Source organism: Chroicocephalus ridibundus, chromosome 3, assembly GCF_963924245.1.
Source record: "Chroicocephalus ridibundus chromosome 3, bChrRid1.1, whole genome shotgun sequence".
NCBI classification, from domain to species: domain Eukaryota; kingdom Metazoa; phylum Chordata; class Aves; order Charadriiformes; family Laridae; genus Chroicocephalus; species Chroicocephalus ridibundus.
Window position 1 is genome coordinate 95,973,093 of NC_086286.1, and position 23,632 is coordinate 95,996,724.

At 43.8% G+C, this 23,632-nt stretch overlaps 1 protein-coding gene across 48 annotated transcripts in view; it reads right to left on the minus strand.

The window, feature by feature from the left end:
* Positions 1–1,732, minus strand: part of RIMS1 (regulating synaptic membrane exocytosis 1) — a 342,029-nt gene extending 340,297 nt beyond the window's left edge. For all 48 annotated transcript variants that reach the window (XM_063330221.1, XM_063330179.1, XM_063330171.1 and 45 more), the window contains exon 1: positions 1,235–1,732. In XM_063330221.1, the coding sequence (XP_063186291.1) occupies positions 1,235–1,398 (164 nt within the window). In that variant the 5' untranslated portion in view covers positions 1,399–1,732. The remainder of the gene's footprint in view (positions 1–1,234) is intronic.
* Positions 1,733–23,632: the final 21,900 nt, after the last annotated feature.

The following is a 23,632-nucleotide window of genomic DNA, read 5'->3' on the forward strand; positions in this document are numbered from 1 at the left end:
TCGCGGGGGTTTGGTCTCTCCATCGGTCAGAGAAAACCACGGGGAAGAGCTGGCACACGCATCGCTCAACATGGGTATTTCCGTTGCTGCCAAAAGAAACACCCAGATCACGTAACACCTTCCGAGCATCCCTTCCAAGCACAGGTGTGTGCAACCAGAGGACAGTGAGGTAAGGATACAGCAGGGAGGGTCTGGGTAACGTCAGAGGCTTGCACGTATTCCAGTCACCTCTCCTACCGTTTTCCCCCCAGAGCGAACAGGCCTGACGGGTAGGCAGAAGAGGAGAAACCCTGATTCTCCTCCACAGGCCACAGCTTCAATCTGTTTATTCTCATCACTCGCAGCAGGCAATTTGGTAACGTTCCGTTTGAAGCCTCCTATGGATGGAGGAGGCTAGAAAACGTGGTCACATGCGCTCTTTAGCAAGGATGTGGAGGGCGGGGAGACGGGACGAGCGAAAAAAGGTTCAAAAGAGGCTGTGGGGACCTGGTTGCCAAACATGGCACCTGCCCACACCCCGCTTTCCCCCGCACCGCCGCCAGCGGGGTAAACCCGCTCCCGCTCCCCCTCCGTCCCGCGGCCGCGCACGCACGCACGCACGCCCCCCCTCCGTAACGAGCGGTGCCGCTAATTGCCTTTCTCCCCTCATTACGAACGCCCCGCCGTCCCCGCTCCCAGCTGCCTCACAGCCCGCTGCCCTCCCGGGAGGAGGCGGCGGCCGGGCCCGGGGAAGGCGGAGCGGGGGGACACAGGGCGGCGGTCGGGGGCAGCCGCCCCGGCCCGGCGGCGGGCGGCAGCGGAGGCCGAGCCAGGCGGGGGCAGCACGGCCGCGGCGGAGGCTCCCGCACGCAGGGAAACCCCACCCAGCCGCCCCTCCCGGCAGAGGCGGGGTTTTGGGGACCCCAAAGGAATCCCACCTCGCCCCTCACCCCCAAGCCGGGGGTTTCCGCCCGCCCCTCCGCCGCTCGGCTCCCTCGGGGCGGGGAGGGCCGCCGTCCCGCTCCGTGCCGGGCTTCCCCCCGCCACCAGCCCCGGCAGGTCTGCCTAGGGAGGAGGGAGAGGAGGAAGTTATGGGTCGGGAGCGGGGCTTCGCGGCGCCGGCCCCGCTGAGGGGTCCCTGCGGGGCGGCCCCGGGCACCGGCCGGGCTCCCGCCGTGGCAGCGCCCGCTGCCGCCCGCCGGCGATGGGCGCATGAATGAGTGCCGGAATGAATGAATGACTGGCGTCTGCTTACTTGAGCATGGCCTCTTCTTTCTCTTCCTCTTCTTTCTGCCGGTCCATCACTGCCATGATAATGTTCCTCTCCTCCTCTGTCAGGTGGCTCAGGTCGGGCAGCTCCTGCATCGGGGGGGGCACCGTGGGCGGGCGAGGGCCGCGGGGCCCCACCGAAGAAGACATTTTCTTGCCGCCGCTCCCTTACACCTTGCTACCTTCGCACGGCAAACCCGGCCAGCCTCTCCTCCGCCCCCCTTCACAGTGTAGTCCTCCGAGCGGCAGCGGCAGCCGGCAGCTCTCTGGCAGCAGCGGAGGAGGAGGCGGAGACCCAGCCTTTCATGGTTGCTTGCATCCACCCCGGCCCGGCTGCTGCTGCCGCCGCCGCCGCTGCGCTCCCTTTGTCTCCGCGGCTTCAGGGAGCTGGGGGGCTGCCGTGCCGCCGCCCGCAGCCCATCCTCCCGGCGGTGGGCGTGCGGTGGCGCGGAGGGCTCCCGATCGCCGCTGGCGGGGCTGCGAACCGAGGGGGCGGGGGGGGGGGGGGGCGGTGCCGCCGCCGAGATGCTCCGCTGCTGCGAGCCCGGCGCTGGGAGGAGGGAGGGGGGAGTTCGGTGCCGGTGAGGCGGAGTCCGAGGCTGCCGTCTGGCCCCGGGCGGGGGGCAGCGGCTGGGGGGCCGGGCTGCGGGCGGGCCTCAGTCGCCAGGGGAGCCCCGGGGGTGCCGCCGCTCCCCGTGCTCGCCCCTGGGGCTCCAGCTGCTGCTGCATCCCGCTTTGCCTTCACCACTCGACCCTCCCTTCCTTGGGGTCCCGATGCCCCGGCGCTTTCTTCATCTGCTCCTTACGCCCAGTCCGTGGCCCCCAGGCCACGGTCCCCCCACGCTTCCCATGAGGGTGGCGAGTGCGCTTAACTCATCTATCGTCACACCCGTTTTTTCCACTGGTGTGACCCACCAAAACCAGCCACGAAACACGCCACGGTGCCGGCCGTTCAGCTGAAGGGGTAGCGCACAAGGAAATAAAGCGTCACTTCCAGACCAGAGGTAGCATCCCTGGCAATTTCTCACCTACCAGCTCTGAGCAACTTGATTTTCGGGGAGCTGGTAAGCGAACGCAACAGCCATTCTCTACAGGAAATGGTCTGCATGTAATCCACTGGCCAGAAACTCACGCTTATAGCTCTGAAAGGTCCCTTGCTCAGACATGTGCCTGCCAGTGAGTGAAATTTTTCAGGCTATTTAGAAATGCAAAGCTGAAATATAGAGAAAACTGCACTTTCAAATAAAATGTGAACTTCCACTAACACACGCTGACACTTAAGACCTCTCAGTCATGCTTCTGCCGAGGTCACAGCATGGAAACAGCTCTGGTTTCTAGAGAGATCGTCTGATGGGCACGAACCAAAAGAAAAAAATCTATGCTGGCAGTATTCAATGCTTCTTGCTGCCAAACTTGCGGGGTTTGGAACAGGGAGAGGGACCAGCTTTCAGCCAGCCACACTAATACCTTTCACGTAAATTCTGAGAGCTATGAACCCTCATGACCCTTTGAATTTGAGAGGAATTACTGTGGCCATCTGCTTGTGTCCCCCCAAGAGATTTTCTGCAGGACACAAGCTGATAACAAAAAATTAAAAAGAAAAAAAAAATTAATAGGCACTACTGTGACCACCAGAACTTTTGAGTGGTAATGTCCAAGTTCAGCTCAGAAAGTGAAGTCTCCCAACTCTTCCAGCACACGAAGGAAACTGAAACTTGAATGACCGACAGATGGCTCAGAAGAGATTAAAGTGGTGTTAATAAGCAAAGCACTATGAAGGGCTGGTAAATATCATAATGTCACACTCAGTTAAAGACACAGACCCTCCGCTAACTTGTGTGGTGATTTGTCCCAGGGCCTGGCCACATTATTACTGCTAGATGTAATCCTTCTAGCTAAGTACTAACAAATCAATAAAATCACTTCCCGCCATCTGCAACCGGCAGGGAAGATAGCCTTCGTGTTACAGGCTGATGCTAAAGAATTTATCCATTCATTACCAACAGGCAGCCACCTGGCAGTATGGCAGCCACCTCAAAACTGTGGCAGTATGGCAGCCACCTCAAAACTGAAGGAAGCAAGACTGAAAAGAATAAGATGCTGAGAAGAGGTGAGATATGTTTAGTATCAGAAACAACTAAAACATGGCATGACTGGAATGGTAATACTAGACACCGTGGTTATGTTGTTATAGGTATCCATAGGTAGTCCACACTCCTTCAGAGAATTTAGGCCTGCACGTGCCACATAAAAGATGTAGCTCAAGTAACCGCAAGAACTAATTCACTAGAGCAGTGGCCCTAGTGTTGAAAAGTCGCTGCTTTAAGCCCAACCTAAACAAAATATTAAAGGTCTAAGACCATGAGACCCAAGCGTCTCCAAGATAATTTTATGAAGAAAATATTACATGAGGTTAAGTTATCCTACTCACCTTTCTGCTCATTAATTACTGACACAGTCACGTATGTGTCTGTTCTGTATTATTGTGCCAGTTGCTGTATGCTGGGTCAAGCACATTAATTCTTACTGCTGAGTGTGAAATACAAAATTAATACAAAGAGTATGAGGGGATTTTATATATAGCTTCTTATAACTTGAAAAGGAAAGCTGAAAGCTCTTGCAGAGTAATTGTTAAAAAAAATGATGGAAGTTGGAGTGTGGACTTGCACCAAGCTGATATATTGTGACTAAAACAGTGTTACTGAAAAGCACAGAATAAAAGAATCATTTAGATTGGAAGGGACCTTTGGAGGTCATCTGGTCCAGCCTCCCTGATCAAGCAGGATCAGCTAAAGGAGGTTGCCGAGGACCACATCCAGATGGCTTTTGAGTATCTCCGAGGATGGAGACTCTGCAGCCTCTCCAGGCAACCTGAGCCAGTGCTCAGTCACCCCCACAGTAAAAGTGTTTCCTCATGTTCAGATGACACCTCCTGTGTTTCAGTTTGTGCCCGTTGCCTCTTGTCCTATCACTTGGCACCACTGAAAAGAGCCTGTCTCAGTCTTGCTCCCACCCTTCCATCAGACACTTATTCACATTGATAAGATCCCTCTGAGCATCCTGTTCTTTAGGCTAAACAGTCCCATCTCTCAGCCTTTCCTCATATGACATGCTCCAATCCCTTAACTAACCTCATTGCCCTTCGCTTGATCTCCTATAGTATGTCCATGTCTTTCTTGTACTGGGGAGCCATGAACTAGACTTAGCACTCCAGATGTGGCTTCACCAGTGCCACGTAGATGGGAAGGTTCACCTCTCTCAACCTTCTGGCAATGCTTTCCCTAATGCCTACAAAGTCCTAGGCACAGCAAATGATTTTACATTATTTTTGCACAAAGTCAGTAGAATTTACTAGAGAGAAATATAGAAAAAACCATAAAAGTCATCTCATTTTTCACAGGGCTACATGAAGAGTCTCAGCTCTTACTGTCAGTACTTCAAACCTTTAGCAGTCTTTTTCTGATTTGCCCGCATTTCCTTTGTAAAGATGAAATATCTGGCATTGTCATCCAACCACAATGCATGGAAAGCCCAGTCTAGTTTAATACATTATATCCCAAAGCTGGAATGGTACGTGAGAGCCTTGAAGAGAATTTCACTGCCTGGTTAGTAAGAATGCCCCCTGCTTAGTAACATCCAAAGTCTTGTCACTGACAGGCATCCTATTAACTCCATTTCTCTGAAGTCCTATCTAGGAAAGACTGCGGTGAATTCTAGAAATGGAATATCACTATAGCTATTGTTACATATCAGGTAAATTACTTTCTTAAGCTTGAGAAGACAATCATTATAATGTAATCTGTGATCTTTTCTTCTCAGTTCATAATGACATGTATCCACATATGCCCCATGCATAACAGAGACATGTTTCTTGATGGTTCCAGACCTTCCCTCAACCTAAGGGACTTTCCTTCTTCCCCATATCTTCCTTTCAGATTGTCCAAAGGCCACATTCTAAATTTCTCAATTCCACCAATACTCCCTTTTCAAGCTCTTTTCATTAGTCTAGCTGTGAGCAGCCGTGATTGGCTGTTGTCTTGCTTGAGGCAAACTGAAAGAAGATACTGGAAACAAAAAATTCAGAGGGTTTTCCTGTAGGTTCCTTCCCTAGAAGACCGATGCTCTTTGTCAGATTCATGGGAGACTGGAAATAGTGAAAGCTGTGGAGGAGTTTCCAGTCTGAGGGGGTTTGCTGTTTGTGGGACAGTCAAGAAGGATGAAATATCCTGTAGCATCAAGGGCTCAAAGTAATTTCTCACAATAGGCTAGAAAAAGTGGGACACTGTGAGTTCTCTCTCACTCAAGACGTGGTGGAAGGAATTTAAAAATTTCAAAGACAGACCAAATTCACATTAAAATACCCTTTATTAACATATCGTGATTTTCAAGAGCAGTTTTTGTTTTGGCATCTGACTCACCATTTTTCATTTCTTTACGTTTGGTGGTACTGCCGTTTTTTAAGAGAGAAAAGAAGGTCACAGCTAGCTCTGGCATGAGAAGAAATGGAAACAGTCCTTTTCAAGGCAGACAAAAACCACTGGCACAAAGGGAGTTCGTTTCAGGTAGGGATTTCAGGGCCTGTTCTGGACAAGATCTGTTATTATGCATAATTTTATAATGATTGTCTACATCCTGCAGTGATTAGTGTCTTTAAAATGCTCTCAGACAGAAGTCTTGGTTGTCTTTTAAATGTATTTTATTTATTAAAAAAAAAAAGAAAAGAAAAAGAAAAAAAAAAAACCACTTCTAAACAAACTAACAGTTCCATTGGCAGCAAACCTTATGGAGCCTGGTTTTGGATGACACCTTTGGATTCTCTTGTGTCAAATAATGCAGCGGAGTTCACACTTCCACCTGTTCTTTAGTGGGTGGACAGATCTAAGTCTCCTCTGTCTGGCTGCTGATTTTCATAAAAACTGCAGGAGCCGAGTGTTTTCAGACCTCTCCCTTTTTGTCAGGCTTCTTTGAAATTGGTCAAGAGATTCAAGCATTGTTGCTGGAGTACTGACAGGAAAACAGTGCGATCGCATTGCTTGGTTTCCTTAAAAAAACTAGACTAGAAGCCCTGTCCCACCCCCATAGGTCTCTAATTATTCCCTCTGCTCTTCTCAGTTCCCTCCTGTTTAGCTGTGTATTTCTGGCATGGCAGTTTCCAGAAAATCATCCCATCCTTCAGGTGCAGCTTGCCAAAAATGCATAAACAGGAACTGTCACCTTCCTCCTCCATGACATGATGCTTCTGTATCTGCAGCTCCAAGTCATACGCCCTTTTAGGTGCAACAGTGCATTTGCAAACTCCTATCTGAGTCGAATCTGTTATGAGCTGTCTGACTACTTTCCAAATGTGTTTGTTAATAACTATTTTTTTTTAATCCAGAAATGCTAGGTTTAATAACAAGGTTTTAAGTACATCATCATTTTCCAAAGTACTGAGATCAGTTTCCATTTTTTCTCCTTTAACTAGAAAAAAGAGCAAAAATGGTGGAACCGACACTGCCCTCCACCCAAAAAAAAGTCATCATCCATTTTTTGTTTATCTTCTGGACCCTATTGTCAAAATCTGACAGCGCAGGCAGATTCAACTCCATCCAGTTCAGGGGAACCCTGCATAAGGCCATTGCACAGGAAGGCCCTACGTTTGTGAAATGTTTTTACATCTGTCAGAAAGGCTGCGAAGTGTTATGGCTCAGACAGAAGAAACTGAAGCCTAATACTCTTAGTCAGCAATCTGGCAGTTGGAAAAGCAATGATTCAGTTCAGGCATTGAAGTAACACAACATTTTCTATAATTATGGGCCATATCTTTTTGGAATAAAAATTTTATTGCTGCTCCAGTGGTTCTGCTGAACAGTTCTAATATAATTAGTAAAGCAGCCTATAGATACAATGAATATGTACTTTGCGTTATAATATATAAAGGTTTCTATAAATCTATTTGCTGCAAACTAAAGTATCTTACCATCATTTTTGCTCCAAAAGAAAATCTTCAATAACGCCTTGAGTGTTTTACACAATGACCGCAGCAGAAAGTGCAGTAAGGGTAAGATCTAAATGATCTAAATCACCAAATGAACAAAGTGCTTACTACAGAGGTCTAATGCTGTCCATGTAGCCAGAATTGCAGAATGGTAGGGGTTGGAAGGGACCTCTGGAGATCATCTAGTCCCATCGCCCTGCCAGAGCAGGGTCACCCAGAGCAGGTTGCACAGGAACGCGTCCAGGGGGGTTTTGAATGTCTCCAGAGACGGAGACCCCACCACCTCTCTGGGCAGCCTGTTCCAGGGCTCTGTCATCCTCAAAGTAAAGAAGTTCCTCCTCATGTTTAGGTGGAACTTCCTATGTTCAAGTTTGTGCCCATTACCTCTTGTCCTGTCACTGGGCACCACAGAAGCCCTCCAACAGCTGCCAGCAGCCCAGAAATACCCTTGTCAAGAGAATGCAAGAAACTCCTGCTGTTTTGTCAAGCCTAATTGGCAGTAAACACCCAATTCCCCAGACAGGCTGTAAAGAAGCAGCAGAAAAGAGGACAGCAGTGAGGGGAGATGGTGTGACTCTCCAGAGCTGTTCCTACGGTGGAGGATGGCAAGTTCTGTCTTACAATCTCTTGTAACCCCATCCCAGTCTCACGCATCTCGATTCATAAATTGCAAGGTACTGTAAAAGCCAATATTATTACTAAAACAGGCACAAGAGTTTTGATGGAAAGGTTTGCCTTAAGAAGCAGTGAGGCAAAGTTTGTAGGAGAAAATACCTTTAATTACCCAATGGGTATAATCAGAAAAGGTGAACAAACTTTAATGCACACAAGCCCCTTTAGGTTCGAAAAGAAACAGCAAAATTCAAGCTAAGCACAGCCTGGAAATGGTTGCTTTGAATTTAACTTTATTATTTTATTCAGCTGGACAACCTGAGAGAAAAAATTGCTTGAAATATGTGGAATAGAGAGGATATTTGTCGGAGGAGTGATGCATTTGTGGAAAAGAGAGGGGAATAGAAGGAAAGACAGACAGAAAGATAATTATTACCTGTGAAAGAGGAAGATGTCAGATGAGACGCAAGAACAACCAGATGTCATAAAACCAATATGTGTACAGAGTAAATGATTTTAAACAAAATGTAGTTTCATCAAAATGAAAGCATTCGTCAGAAATGTGTCAGCATCTACTGCATTGTTTAACTGGAGAAAAACCATTTTGTTTCTGTGGTGGAGTATTTCTTCATTTTGATAATGTTATTTTGTTTCATTTTGTTTGAACTGTATATTATACTAAATTCTTGAAAGAGCAATCACCGATGAAAAAAAATGTGACATATATATTGTATTTTAGAAGTTAAATACTTCAGTATAAGAGGCACAACTGTATTAAAGAGAACGCATTAAAACCGGAGCTGTGATAATCCCAAAACAACATTTTGGGGAATATTTGTTTTGCAAATAATTTGTATTTTTGCTGTTTCAATTTAGTACCCTGAAGAAAAAAAAAAAAAAATCACATCAGAGGTAACCCTGTTCTCAGCCAGCTGTACCATCTTTATAACTGGGGAAGCTGAGGCACAGACTGATTTCAGGAAGTTGAAACACAGATTGAAGGCGTGACATTACCCAGGTCACCAAATGAGTCACTGGAAATGAGGAGAAAGCAGTAAAGGACCACATCCAGTTCCTGTGCTCTAACTATTCATCTGCCTCCCACATCTTAGGGCACTCTTACAATCAAGCTGAATAATCTAAGCAGCTACTTCTCTCAGTCTTCCCTTAGTTGCTGCACTCTGAGTCACAACAAGGACTGAGTGCTTCTAGTCCACCCCAATACAGAGTAAAACAGATGAGGTTAAACAAGTGATTTAAAGTACTTGTTTCAATATGGATCTGGGAACCAACTGTTTCCTTTTCTCTTTCAAAATGGCATTTTTGTTACCAAAAAGGTGCAACACATTATTCTTATTTATGTGTTAAATATGTCTCTTTTATATATACAATCCTCTCTGTTTGTTCTGAGTCTTTAGGTACACAAATAGTTTTTATGCATAAGGAAGCACCAAACTGTAAAGAAGGAGAAAAGTCAGAACGGTGGCGCCTAAATCAGTGTGTTCCAGTCGAACGCTTTGCCCTGAATAATCAACATTCTAACAACACAATACAAATTTACATAAAGTTCCATGTTTCCTAAATGAAAAACTTATGAAGAAGTTCAAAGTAAATAACTCACTGGTGCCTGGAGATTGTGTTCCTAAAGTTGCTTCCCAGTGGTCTCCAGTAGTCATTTTGTTGCCAAAGAATTATATTCTCAGATTATGTTGCAAGCCACCTTTAGAAGCTGAAATGCCGAAAGAAAAGATGAAACTCTGCCTAGGTTTTTTCCCCTTCTCAGGGTGTATGAGATTAGGTACTGAACTCCTAAAGGAGACGTCTGGGGTCTGAGATTCAACTTGGAAAGGGATATCTATATAAGTGCAATATTGTGTTAAAAATAGGATCAGAATTATATCTGTTGAAACATTTTTTGTGGTCAAGGCATAATTAAGAGAGGAGAAGATTTTTACAAGTATAAGAATGTCTTCAGTTACAGTCAATATTGTTGCCCTCTGGGCTAAAGACAAAATCAAAGTGCCAGAATAGAAGATTATCAGGATGAGGAAAATGGAGTAGAATTAATGAATTTGCAATGAAGGTGAAAGCATTTAGGCTCAGCAGAGTAGTCGAGAAATAGAAGATGGAGCCTCAGATGTTGATATTGGTAGAGTGAGAGGAGCAGGCTGCAGGGTCAAAACACAGCAGCATAAGCTCTGCTGCCGTCCTGAAGGCAAAGGAACTGGATCAAAAACTACTGATGATGGGATTGAACAACTACCAATTACAGCTGGTTTTTTTCTTCCTTTCTTCCTGATGGAAGAAAGATAGCCAGTGGGATGCTGTAATACTAATGTACAAAATATAAAGGGATGAAAAAAGTATACTGTGCTACTGCTACAATAGAATTACATGTTTAGTTAAAGCTTGGGATCAAAGTGAATTAATAAACTAACCACCTTAACAAGTAGCACAGAAGCTGGATTGAAATGCGGGACCCCAAGAGGAAGACTATAGAATGAGGCCGATACTACCAGCCTCCCAACCAGGAGCTGAGACAGGCCGAGTTAAGCTGTAAGAAGTCAGAGACTTGGTAAGGACAGAAAGTTTTGGATCACTTCAGTTACCACCGTGTAGAAGAGGGAAACTTCACTCTGGGTCATAAACCGTAGATGAAATTGTCAATGATTCTTTCATGGATCAGCTGGCTAGCAACCCCGCAAGAGGAAATGCAGCCCCTGACAAGGTAATGACAAAGATCTGTCTCAAAGTTTCCTCTGGAAGCACAGCTCTGTAACAATAATCGTTACTCACATCCAGCATCCATGACACAAAAAAAGCGAAAGGCCAAAAACTTCACCACAGTTGTGCCATCAATTGGGCGACAGAAAATTAAGTTACAGGTGGTGTAGAGGCTGAAGGACACTGGAGTGGAAGCACAACATTGAGTACAGTGTATTAGGAGAGGCTTGGAAACCGTCAAAAAGGAAGACGGAAAGGTGAAGCCAGGTTGTTAGAACTAAGAAAGCATCATTTAAAAATCTGAAGTTGTATTCAAACAAAATGAAAAGGATCATAAATTTGGGTAGACGAAATGTGAAAATATTATCAAGCAGACCAAAAAAGAATCAGAGGAGTAGCTTCCTAAAGGAACTAAAATTACTACTCAATTCTTCTCTTAGGACACCAGGAGCAAAGTATCTGGCAAGCATTTTGTAGCGCTTCCTTAAGTGGAGTGGAAAAGGAGCAGTCAGAGAGGACAAGACCATTGCAGAGAAGCTAAATAGATTATTGGCATCCAGGTTCATCATAGAAAAGATGAAAGATTACAACACAAGCATCCTTTTTTAAGGGGAACTCAGGGAACTATCTGTCTGAAAATTGAAGCAACTTTGGAACAGATTATTATTCAAAGAAATAGAACGAAAAGTAACAAACACAAAACACCAGGGCCCAGTGTTATTCACCTAAAAACTTAAAGAGGAAATAGGTGAATTACCAATGACAATGTATATTCACACCTGATGATGACTATGATCTTGAAAAGAGAAAACATGGTTCTGCCTTGTAAAACTCTTGGAGTTCTCTGAAGTGGTCAACAAGTATGTGGTTCTGTGTGATCCTGTTGATATAATTTACTGGGATTTCCAAAAGACCTTGACAATATTCTTCGAGGAAGGATACTGAACAGCCATGGAATAAGAGGGAAAATCCTGCCTTAAATGCATAGAATCATGTGATAATTTAGGTTTGAATGGACTTCTGTAGGTCATATAATCCAACCTGTGTCTCAAAGTAATGCCAGTTTACACCTTAGATAAGGTGGCTCGGGGTCATGAACAGTCAAGTCTGGAATACCCTGAAGGACAGAACTCCCACAAGCTCTTTGGGTGTCTTGGTGCAGTGTGAAGAAAGTCTTTCTTATTTCTAAATCAGAATTTCCCTTGCAGCAACTCACGTCTGTTGCTTCTTCTCCTTTCTTTGTGAACCTACAAGAGTCTACCTCTGTGTTCTTTATAATCTCACCTGAAGAAGCCGAACAAAGCAATTAGATTTCATTTTAGCCATCTCTTCAAGCTGAACAAACACAGCTAGAAGTAAAACACAATAGGAACTCACAGTCAAAATCCTCAGTACAGGAAGAGGAGTTTGACGGAATTCTGTGCTGGGACCCACATGCTTTAGTATAGTCACAAGTGACCTGGAAAAGGGGATGAGCGGTGAGGTTTCACAGTTTTTTGATGACACAGTTATCAACATAATAAGGACAAGGGTTGAGCATACAATTGCTGAAAGATCTTATGAGACTTCATGACAGAGCAATAAAACGTTTTGTGAAATGCTGTTGTGAAAAACAATCTTAGCTTCATATATCAAACAGTGGACTGTGACCTGACCATTACCACTCAGAAGCGAGAGAGACTTTGGGGTTAAGATAAATAGCTCCAAGAAAGCACCATTTCAGTGCTCAGCAGCAGTCAAAAAATAAATCAAATGCTAGGAACTATCTGGAAAGGAGTAAAGAACAAGACAGAAAACCCAGTTACAACCCTGGATAAATGAACGTTTCTTATACTTTGAATATTATGTGCTGTTCTGGTCTCCTCATTTAAGAAAGGGTACATTGGAGCTTAGAAGAGATTCAGAGAAGGACACATTTGATGATCAAATAGTACAGAATGGCTTCTGTACAATAAATGATTCGTTGGGCTGGGATTCTGCAAAAAAAATGATGTTCTGTGGGGATGTGATAGAGATCTACAAAATCCTAAGTAGAGTGACTGAAGTGGATAGAGATCAACTATTCAGTGTCCCTTACAGGGACATTAGGAATTGTCAAATAAAGCTTGAGATGGTGGTTCCTCACACATCGCATACCAGACCTGTGGAAATCCTTGCAAAAGACAGTGTGAATGGAAGAAGTTTATGGAATTTCAGGGGGAGAAGTACTTGGAAGAATGATTCATGAAGAGTTGCTAAGTAAACAAACTATAAAATACTCAGGAAATCCTCTAAGCTTAAAACAGTAAGAAGCTGGAAGAGTATTAGGGGAAACAACCATATATACTTACACAGTTCCTATTCTTCCCTAAATGTCAACTTATGATCCCTGTTAGAGACAGAACATTGGCTAGAGGCACCTTTGTCTTGAATCAGTATGGCGGTTCTTGTGTTCATACTACTTGATTTTTTTCTTTTTTTTTTTTATTTTTTTAAGCATCGTCAAAATTAGTCCCAGATTTCAGGAGCTACACAGTTGCCCAGCCTGTCTTGCTTCGTTCCAATGTTAGCTGAGGTGCAGCCTAGAGTCTAGCCCATTTTATTGTTGTCCAAAATAAAGAAATACATATTTTATCACAACAAAACAACTTTTACTCCAACCACAGAGTAAAACAAAACCAAGTGATGTGTTTTCTAAGCACAGCCTGCTCCCATATGCGCTAGGAACAAAGTGATGTTCAATATCTCATTAAATGCAATGCTTAATATGTCTTCTGCATTGACAGAATGGAAACAAAACTTTTGTTAGATTGGAGATAGATGAGATTTCTTTATTTAAAAAAGCTCAAGCCAGTCCTGTAAAGGATGTTTGTTAAATTTTTTATGGTGACCTGACCCAAGCCAGATGCTGTGAAGAAAACCCCAGAGAAATCTACCAGCTGCTGCTGGTAGAAACTAACAAAGCGGATGTCAGACCAAATAGCTCCTTATACTTTGCAGTGGAAGAGGGTTAAAAGGCATATATAGATCTTTGTCCTTTAACTGGTGCTACTATAGCACATAGGCAGCCTGACGAGAGATTTCTATTAGAGAAAGCTTTGGTCAGCAAGGAGACAGCAAATACAAATTTCAGTTCTTTGGAAAGGATTGTTGCCTGCCTTCTCACCTTGTGTTAAGGAATCTATATTTTTTCCACTTTGATTTAAAAACCCACATTGTTTTCAATCTAGTGGCTGTACCACAAAGGAAAAATCAAGAAACCAGAAGTCAAAGCTATTAGACTTCAGAATAAAATAACTTCTTTCCGAGGGCCAGAGATAGTTGTCAAAGCAAAGGTAAATCCATTTGTGTTGTGAGAGTTGACAGGATCAGCTGTCCTTGGAGAATTCTTCTGAGACTCAGAGGCATCACAAACCAGAAAAGTGTTGGTGGTAATGGAGAGAGGCCCAAGGAAATTATAGAGATTATATTAAAGCTCAGTATTAATAACTAGTCACCACCACAGCTTAATTTATGTAGCTGTTCTGGTGCAAACCTGCAGAAGAGATGTAACGTGTGGGTGTGGGGCACTGTAGCTCACAGTCTTATATACACTATACTAGGTCACACTCCACATTCTTGCAATATATTTGCCTTTAGGGAAGGGCAGGCATTGCATCTGCTGCAACTCTTACCAGTTTAACCATAAGGGTTTCTTTGAAACAGGTTTTTCATTCAATGGTACTGCATCCTAGCAAGGGGAGTTCTCTGCTTAGATGTTTCTGTAGAGGCAACAGCCCCACCAGAGGTGCTGCTGCTGAAAAGAGCATCCCCGGAGATGCAGCGTACCAGATGAATGTCTTCAGGCATAGTAGTGATTTAGCACACATGGTTCTTGCACAGCGTTGTGTCCTCAGAGCACCCTGCTAAGTCTTCTGACCTCCTGCAGGGTGATTATGGCCAAATCCTGGAGAAATAGGTTTAACCTGAAGTTTTGTTAGAGCTCTTTCCACAGGAATTGCAAGCAGCGATTTGCAGATCAGCAGGTTGGTGGATTTCTGGCAGCACCCGTAGTTTCCTCAGAGCCACGGTGCTGGAATTGCAGGGACAGAGCCCCTTCACGCCACCCTTAGAAGGAGCGCGCTGGCAGGCGGTCATTGTAGAAAACTGCTTTCTGGGCAGTCTGTCTCCAGCTGAGGCACTGGCTGGCAGCTGGTGGGCCAAGTCATTCTTGGCCTAGACAGGTCTGCTTTGCTAGGGATAGTGGCACAAACCCTGAAGAGTTCAGCGTTAATGGCAGTCCCTGCCCTGCAACAGCTGCAGTACAAGCCAAGGAAAAGATGAATACTATATTGCTATAGTAAGGTATAGTAAGGATCTCTGTCTAGACTGCCTACTGCTTTTTCCTCAGAGGTCAGAAACACGCTTCATTCTGACTCTTCTCTCTGTTGGCACTCTTTGAAGTTTTTAGGATGAAGCATGCTCATCCTAACATCAGGCTCAGAGATCCTGTTACTTTGTGTAGACCCTTACTTCTGTCTCGTGTCCGTCTTTTCAGACCTCAGAAGCTTAGTTTACGTGAACCTTAAGACTGACTTTCATCATGGAACATTGCCATTGGACCAAGGCTAGTGCCACATTTCCCATGAACCGTTCAGAAGCTCATTCCTTCCCTGAAGCGTGTGACATTTAAGCATGAAGCCAGAGGGAACAGCTGGGTACCAGGAGAGAGCGTGTATCAAGAAACAGTGCTCAGTGTCTGTCAGCGTGAGAGGTGACAGTCTCCGCCAAGGGCTGCTGCCAGTGTGGCAAAGGAGAGTGTAAGGAGACACTTAAAAGGAGTTAATGAAGTAGCTTTGTGGCTATTTACAGAGTTTTCCCTTGGTGTGAAGGGCAGGAGGGAAGAGAGACCAAAGGTAGTGTTTTGGCTTGTTTGGGCTTTCTTTTTTTTAATTTAATAGTTAGAAAGTGGAAACTGTCAAATTGATTAAATAGAAAAAAGATGAAAGGCTGAGTCCTAACACCATTATTTGGAAGGCGTAGCCTGGTATCTTTTCATGGAAGGCCAAGTGAAATGAAACTTTATTGTTATGCTGAAAATATCAGAAGGATCCATTTGCATTATTTTGTGGAATTCTTCCTTCATCTGAAAGTTTAACCTAAGACACGGAATCAAGACAGCACACCTTTGGCTACAAGCTACTCTTGTAGCCAGCAGCAAAGAAGCCTCAGAGCTTTCTTTTAGCCCTTATTCTGTCAGACAGCATTCACAGAGCCTATGACCAGTGAACTGAATGGCCTAATGCAAAGATTTCCTCCCTTCCAGATATATCTATTAGTAATAAGATATAAGCAGGGCTTGTTTGAATCTTATGGGAATCTATTTCTTGGATGTTCTGGAACATAGATGTCTCCCAAACTGTGAGTAAACAGATTGGAGGTACCAAAGATAAGGTACTTAATCAGTCTGGATATTTTAGACTAGTTGAATAATCAGCCTCCATGTTTTCAAAACACAGCTCAAAAAGCAGAAGTGTTGCTATTTTGGTTTTGCAAACTTACACTCACCTGCTAGAATAAGAGCGGATGAGAGCGAAAATCACTGGATTGGGACACGTGCACAAGATCAGAATTGCACTCATGCACAGTCTGTCAGTCATCCTTTGATCCTCAGAGGAGGTGCAAGTCAAATATGATACTTGGTGAAGAGAAGCAGAGTTTCCTTTGCCAAGCCTCTTGTCTCCCACCGAAGCGTTGGAGTATCAGACTTGCAAGAGTATAAGAAGAGGAAAAAAGGTGGTAACTCAGTATAAAGGGACAAAGTATCTAATCTGACTGAACAGAAGGATGAGAAAGAGGTAGGGATGGAACAAAACACTTAAAGAGAGTAATTAACATGTCATCATTTCTCATAGGTTTTCTGTCTTACCTATTTTAAGTGTTCTTGACAAGTGTTAAGTGTGATAAATATCAGTCCATTTAGTATCTTAAGTATAGAGAATCACAGAAAAAAACATGTGAGAAGAGGCTTCAGGAGGTCACCTGGTCCGTCCTCCCACCCAAAGTAGGATCAGTTATTCATTTATGATCAATCATCATCGCTGGTAGACATTTGCCTATCCTGTTCCTCAGGACAGCTAAACTATTCCAGAGACTGGCTAATTTTACTCTTAGAAAGCTAATCCAAATGTCAAAACTCAGTCTCCTGCAATTTTAGCCCATTGTTTCCTGTTTTGTACACAGGGGACATTTTCATCCCCTTTGCAGCAGCCTTTAATGCATCTGAAGATTGCAATCACATTTTTTCTCAGCATTCTCTTCTGCAGCGCTCCCATCCTGGCAATTTCAGATTTCCAAACAGCAACCAAACTTTTAGAATGAAAATAGCTTCCTTGACTCCCTTCTTCTTTACTTCCTAAAAGTGTGTAAATTTTATTCTTAATGCTATCAGGAGGGACGTGGCCACACAATTCTTTAGAATAACCTAGGAACATGAAAGTCATGGGCAAATGAAACAGCCTACAACAACTGCACCTGTCCAGTTTCTCCCCATTTCTTAGAACATAGCTTCAGTATGCTAATATCATGATGGCATTTAAGCGTACTTTGATTTTGAGAAGTGTGTTCAGGTTGTGATTTTAGGTCCTTTTTATTACAGTCTGATCTGTATTGATGGAACTAAGATGAATCTAATAGGACATCCTGGAGATGTAACGATTTATCTGTATGGTCCATTTCAGAGTCTTTATGTGTGCTGATTTACAACTGAAGTAGCTCCACTGAATTAAGTGTCATTTAAGCATAATGTCACAAGAATTACTATTGCAACAAATTGTTATAACTTACTGTTATAACTGTTACCTACAAAAATAATACATAAATAATTTCTAATCCATAAAACAAGGAATTCTTTAAAAGAACAAGCGGTAGAGTCATGCCTTAGAGTAACACATAAGCAAAAACTAGAAAGTTATGAGTTTCACTCAAAACTAGGGAAAACTAGCATTCTGATGAGATATTTATTTCTCATTATGATTACAGCTTATTAGACCGGGAGCCTGTCTTGCTGCTGAAGGTTACTGCAGTGCTGTACCACTATAAACGCAAAGGTCAGCAATTGCGGGGCCATTCAATCTCTCTCCTCCATTTACACCCTTGAAAGGGAAAAAGAGAAAAAAAAAAAAAGGTAGAAAGAGATTCTGTTTCTGTTCTTGTTAAAGTTAACGCAACAGGATCCTACGGGCTGTAGGTGTTGCTAGGAAAGCACTGCACAAGCTGGTCTGCCTCTTTTACTGTACTAGCTCTCTGCCTTCTACCAGCTGAGAATGCCATGGAAACAGAGGTTGGGAAGCAAAAGCTGGTCAGGTTGGGGATCGGGGATTTAATTTTTTTTTCAGTACCTGTATCAAAGGAGGCTTTCTTTGGAACAGCTGTGTGAAACACCCTGGCCCATTTCTAGTGATGTCTGTGGCAGTGACAGCATTCCCACCGGACAAAGACAAAACAGAGTGACAAGGTCAGTGCAGGAGCTGTTTGACTTGATATCTCCTAAGCAGTGCATTAAAAACTTAAAGTAATTAGAAAGGTGAGGCACGCGAATGCAAAAATATCTTTTAATGTACGCAAATAAACTCAGTTTACCTTACTCAAAAGTGGTGGGCCCAGTGGAAGTTAATCGATAGTGTGAATAGAAAGGTGAACAGAGACAACACCACAAAAAGAAAAATATCTGGTTTTAATTGTGTTAGTTACATTTTAATGACTGATTTTTCTAATATGTTAGCAAATATCTTGCACAATAGCATTTGTCTTTCTAGTTGCCATGCTATTACCACTTCTTGCCTATGTAAATAAAAGCCTGATCTTAACTGTTGCAAATAAAGGAACTTATCACAGCAGTATCTCAGCCCAGTTCAAAGGCCTGTACTCTGTAGGTCTGTAGCTCACAGTGGAGTTGCCATCAAGCATTTCTCCTCATCAGGTACTGCTAATATGCAGAGTTTTAACCTTCAGTGAATGTGGGCAGCACATCTTGTTTTAGTTTGCAGGGAAGAATAACCAAACTAAAGGAAAACGCTTTTGAAATTGCTGGCCTGGGCCCCAAAGAGCTTAGTCAGTGATTTCAATGGCATTAACCTCCCATTGGCCTATGAATCCGGATCTTCAAACATGTACACAGTTGTTGTAGAATTGCTACAGCTCAGCTGACATCCGCTAACCCGTTAAGCATTAGGAACTGCATGTATGAGCTGACATTATATGTCAAACAGCTCTATAACTTGCTACTATTAACCAGTGCCTAGTAATATCTTATTTGGAAGCAAAACAAAACAAACAAACAAACAAACAATGACAAAAAAAAAAAACAAAACAGGAAGACCAAACAACATGGGAAGAATTAATACTAAACCCCTGCACTACAACAAACGGCTCTCAGGGGAGGTTGCATGCCTGATTTTGTACCAGTTTAAACTTGCACAGATTGGCAAGGTTTTGTTGTGCCTGGCATTGTCTTGAACTAGCAAAACTACTGTCATTCATGCTTCGATATTAAATGAAAGTGTAAAGATAGCCATTATCAGTGAAATTATTCAGTAGTATTTGTACATAAACACGCTGTTAGCGACCAAGCAGAATACATTCCATTACACTAGTTGTGCCCAAAAATAATTATCCAAAACTACTTAGCTGATCTTGTGTTTGAAGGATGTATCCATCTCCAGCCAATGAATAGTTTGTACCAAGCATCTATCAGTGTCCTGAAATAGGCTGTTGATCAGCAAGAAGACTTACACCAGGTAATCCTTGGAGCTGCTTGCAGAGATCCAAGAACACAGACCTGAGAGGTGTGAACAGTCCCATTTATATCATAAGAATTATTTTAGATGATCAACGGTGCTAATCCAATTAGAACAGATTAGTGTGATGGGTTGACCCTGGCTGGATGGCAGGTGCCCACCAAAGCCACTCTGTCACTCCCCTCCTCAGCTGGACGGGAGAGAGAAAATACAAGAAAAGGCTCCTGGGTTGAGATAAAGACAGGGGGATCACTCAGCAATTACCGTCATGGGCAAAACAGACTCAACTCAGGGAAATTAATTTAATTTATTCCAATCAAATCAGAGTAGCGTAATGAGAAACAAAACCAAATCTTAAAAACACCTTTCCCCCACCCCTCCCTTCTTCCCAGCTCAGCTTCACTCCCGATTTCTCTACCTCCTCCCTCCCCAGCAGGGGGATGGGGAATGGGGGTTGTGGTCAGTTCGTTGCACGTTGTCTCTGCCGCTCCTTCCTCCTCATGGGGAGGACTCCTCACACTTTTCCCCTTCTCCAGCGTAGGGCTCCTCCCATAGAAGACAGTCCTCCACAAACTTCTCCAATGTGAGTCCTTCCCATGGTCAGCAGTTCTTCATGAACTGCTCCAGCATGGGTCCTTACCCTGGGGTGCAGTCTTTCAGGACCAGACTGCTCCAGCATGGGGTCCTCCACAGGCTGCAGGTGGATATCTGCTCCACCATTAACCTCCATGGGTGGCAGGGGGACAGCCTGCCTCACTGTGGTCTTTACCATGGGCTGCTCCAGGCTAATCTGTCTTCCAGTACCTGGAGCACCTCCTCCCCCTCCTTCTTCACTGACCTTGGTGTCTGCAGAGTTGTTTCTCTCACATAGTCTCACTCCTTCCTCTGAATGCAGAAAAGTTGCACAGCAGCTTTTCCCCTTCTTAAATACATTACCACAGAGGCACTACCACCATCGCTGATTGGCTTGGCCTTGGCCAGTGGTAGGTCCATCTTGGAGCTGTCTTGCTCTGGCTCTATTGAACATCGGGGAAGCTTCTAGCAGCTTCTCACAGAAGACACCCCTGTAGCCCCTCCGCTACCAAAACTTTGCCATGCAAACCCAATACAATGAGCTACCTAAACAGAGGCAACTAATGCCATTTGCAAACCCTGTAGGTGCTGCAGACACTTGCACGGGCTTGACAGACATAACTAAAGGGCTTACAGGATGCCAAGCAGAGTATCCTGTGACATCTAAATGACATTAGATGAATTTGTTTATAAATCTGAATTCTTCCCTAACTGTTATATTGTCAACCTTTCCACTGCTTGTGAAAGATAGAAGATGGAAGTTCATATTTCCAGTCTCAGCACAAGCTCGTGATTGGCACCTCTGTTTAGTGTTGTAAGAAAAGAAGTACCCATAAGAGAATCCCTGTTTATTTTGCCCAACATGTTTCTGCTCATTTTGACCCACTAAACCAGATCCACAGAGTATAACTAAGTGTAAAGTGTATCTGACCAGCATCATAAGCTTTGTCTGCATCAGTAAGTTAGAGTACCATAGAATGGACATAGACGTTGGAGGTCAGTCATTTTTAAGTTTGCAGCAAGGTTTTCTCCTACACCAGCTACCCCCTCTGCCAAACAACTCCCTTTCTTGGTTCAAGACAGCACAAGCCAGCCAGTTGCTACAGAGAACTCAAATAATCTCACACTGTTTCGGAGGCTAAAAGTGTTTAAAAAGTATGGACTGGGCCAAACTGCTCTGGCTGGCCTCAGGGTGCCAATACAGAACCTCTCCCTGTTTTCAGTACAGAGTAGGTATAGCTAAAGAGACCCTTGTGACATCTCGTCTTCCCAATACTCAGCTCCTAACTGCAGAAGCCAGTCTGACCTGACACGGCCTAAGAGGATTTTCCCAGTCTTGAAATGGCACCATTTCTTTATCTGCTGGAGGATATGTCCTCGCTTAGGAAGACCTTCCATGTTTCCAGGTTTCATATTTTTCACTGTGAAAGCAAAAAGAGCAGAATTAAGACTCAGATACCCTCTCTACTACCCAGTCTAAATTTAGCCTTCAGCACCTAGAGATACAGCTGTTTTGCCTGCTCTTTGATTTGGACAACACACTGAATGTTCACCAAAGGGGACCTGAAAAAGGAGTGCAACCTGCTTTGTGCAGTATCTTGCTTTGGCATTTCAGGTGGGAAAAAATTGGCTTGTGGATAGGATTTGCCAGAAGACTACCAGTATCTTTTTTCCAGTGTGAATGCTGAGTCATTTTGAGAGTATGCTGCATACTGAAATATTAAACCTTTAACCAATTAAAGGTTGGATTAAGACATTTTAGTGGTTTAGATCTCTAATCCAGGAAGAAAATGGGTTAAAGCTTCCTAAACTGCAACCTCCATTGAAAAGAACAGAAGTTAAAGGTGTCAATAGCTAACTACAACACCTGTTTAAACAGCCAAAGCCTATAAAACTCAGAGATTAAGTGATTGCCTTGAAAACTGGGACCCAATGGCAAAGTTGTGAATGGAATAAAAATCCTGATTCCCAGACCTCCGCTTTAGTTAGTAAACTATATCTTATGGCAAGGAGCAACACGAATGGGGCCACTTTGTGAGAGAAGATGAGGAGCTGACTACAATGCCGGTAGGTAGGAGCAATGACCATACTGGCAAGGGCACAGTCCCACAGTATCCAAGCAAGACAAACAGAGCAGGGTTGGTGACAGTAACAGGCTCAGCCAACAGTCCAGTGATCAGACATATGCAAAGTGATACGTTAGGTTCAAGGTCAGTCCAGGAAGTCCAGTCAGCAAGGCAGGATTATCAAGGAAGAGAGCTGGGCACAGACCTACCTACAGTGTAGCTCAAGCAAGGACTAGGGCCTGGGCCTGAGCTTAAATGGAGCCAATGGGCCACAGGTGGAGGATGTGTAGGTAGATGTCCCAGATGGTTGGACTAGATGATCTGAAAGGTGCTTTCCAACCTAGGCAATTCTATGATTCTATGACGTTCCCAGGGCAATCAAACCTAATTGGTGCACTCAAGGCATACGTGCTATACACTGTATAGCCTCTTCCTAATGTCTATCAAGAGGAATATTAAGCATTGCTATTGTTACTTTTCTTGAGGTGACACAGTTTTTCATTAAATGTATGGACTACTTTGAATTTACAATGTTTCAAGAGCTTCCTTAATATGTTGTTGTAATTATTTGCAGTTTTAATTAATGTGGTGCTATAGTTATAACATCTTTCTTACAACAGAGGTAGCAGCAAAACAAATCCTTTGACACGGTCACCTCCCAGACCAAAAGCACGTGCATTTCCTGAAAGGTAATGTGCATTGGGAGAAACAATAGAGGAAACCTATGAATGCTGGTGGCTCTTGAAAGAGATCTTACCTCACGACAAAATTGTCTAACCTTGGTTTTGCGCAATTCTGTGACAGCGCTTGCACATTGCAATGAGGTTTTTAGAAAAGCAAAAGATGTAGGTTATCTTGCTTGTGATCGTAATCGGTGCTGGATTTGAATAAGTGAACACCAGCATCTGTTGGGAATTAGAAAAAAAAGAAGAGCCAATCTGATAGGACCTGTCAGAGAGTGAGAGTCAGGGACAACATAGCATTTTGTCTCTTCATGTGAGACCATTTCATACAGACTGCTCTTCTTTCGGTCTTCTGATGTGCCAGCTGAAAGGAGTGAGGTTGTAACCTCTTCATTTTACTAGCAGAGCTGACTGACAGCAAAGGGCACACCGACACCTAAAAAGGCCCACCCTATGCTGTCCTCTGACATTCAGAGCCTTTTGTTACATTTTCGAATCTTTTATATGACTTCCCACCTCTCCTCAGAGCTTAGTCTGTAAAGCACATTTGTGTATAGAATATTTTATTTTTTTAAAGCAGAGGTCGGCTAGAGAGTGCAGATATCATGGCACACTCACGTTAATGTGTTTACTTTGAAAATTGCACTCAGTCCAGGAAATCTTATTGATTTCTGTATTTGACTGCAGAGCCAAATCTTTAGCTGAACTGTGTCTTCCTGTAGAATTTTGTCTGCTTCTGACAGCTAAAGTTCAAACCTGCCTGGTGAGTTCCTAAAAATAGAAATTTACAGAGAGGTAATGGAAATTACTAGGGGGGCAAATGCTTCTTTATAAGTGAAAATAACTAAAATTGCTTACAGTGAAGACAACTGCAATAACAAGTATCGGGTTAAGAAGTACTAGCTCTAGCCTTTAAAGACTTCCTCACCTAAATTATCAAAAGCGACCGTTGATATAGGTGTTTCACCATAAAGTATTCAAACTGAGATGCCT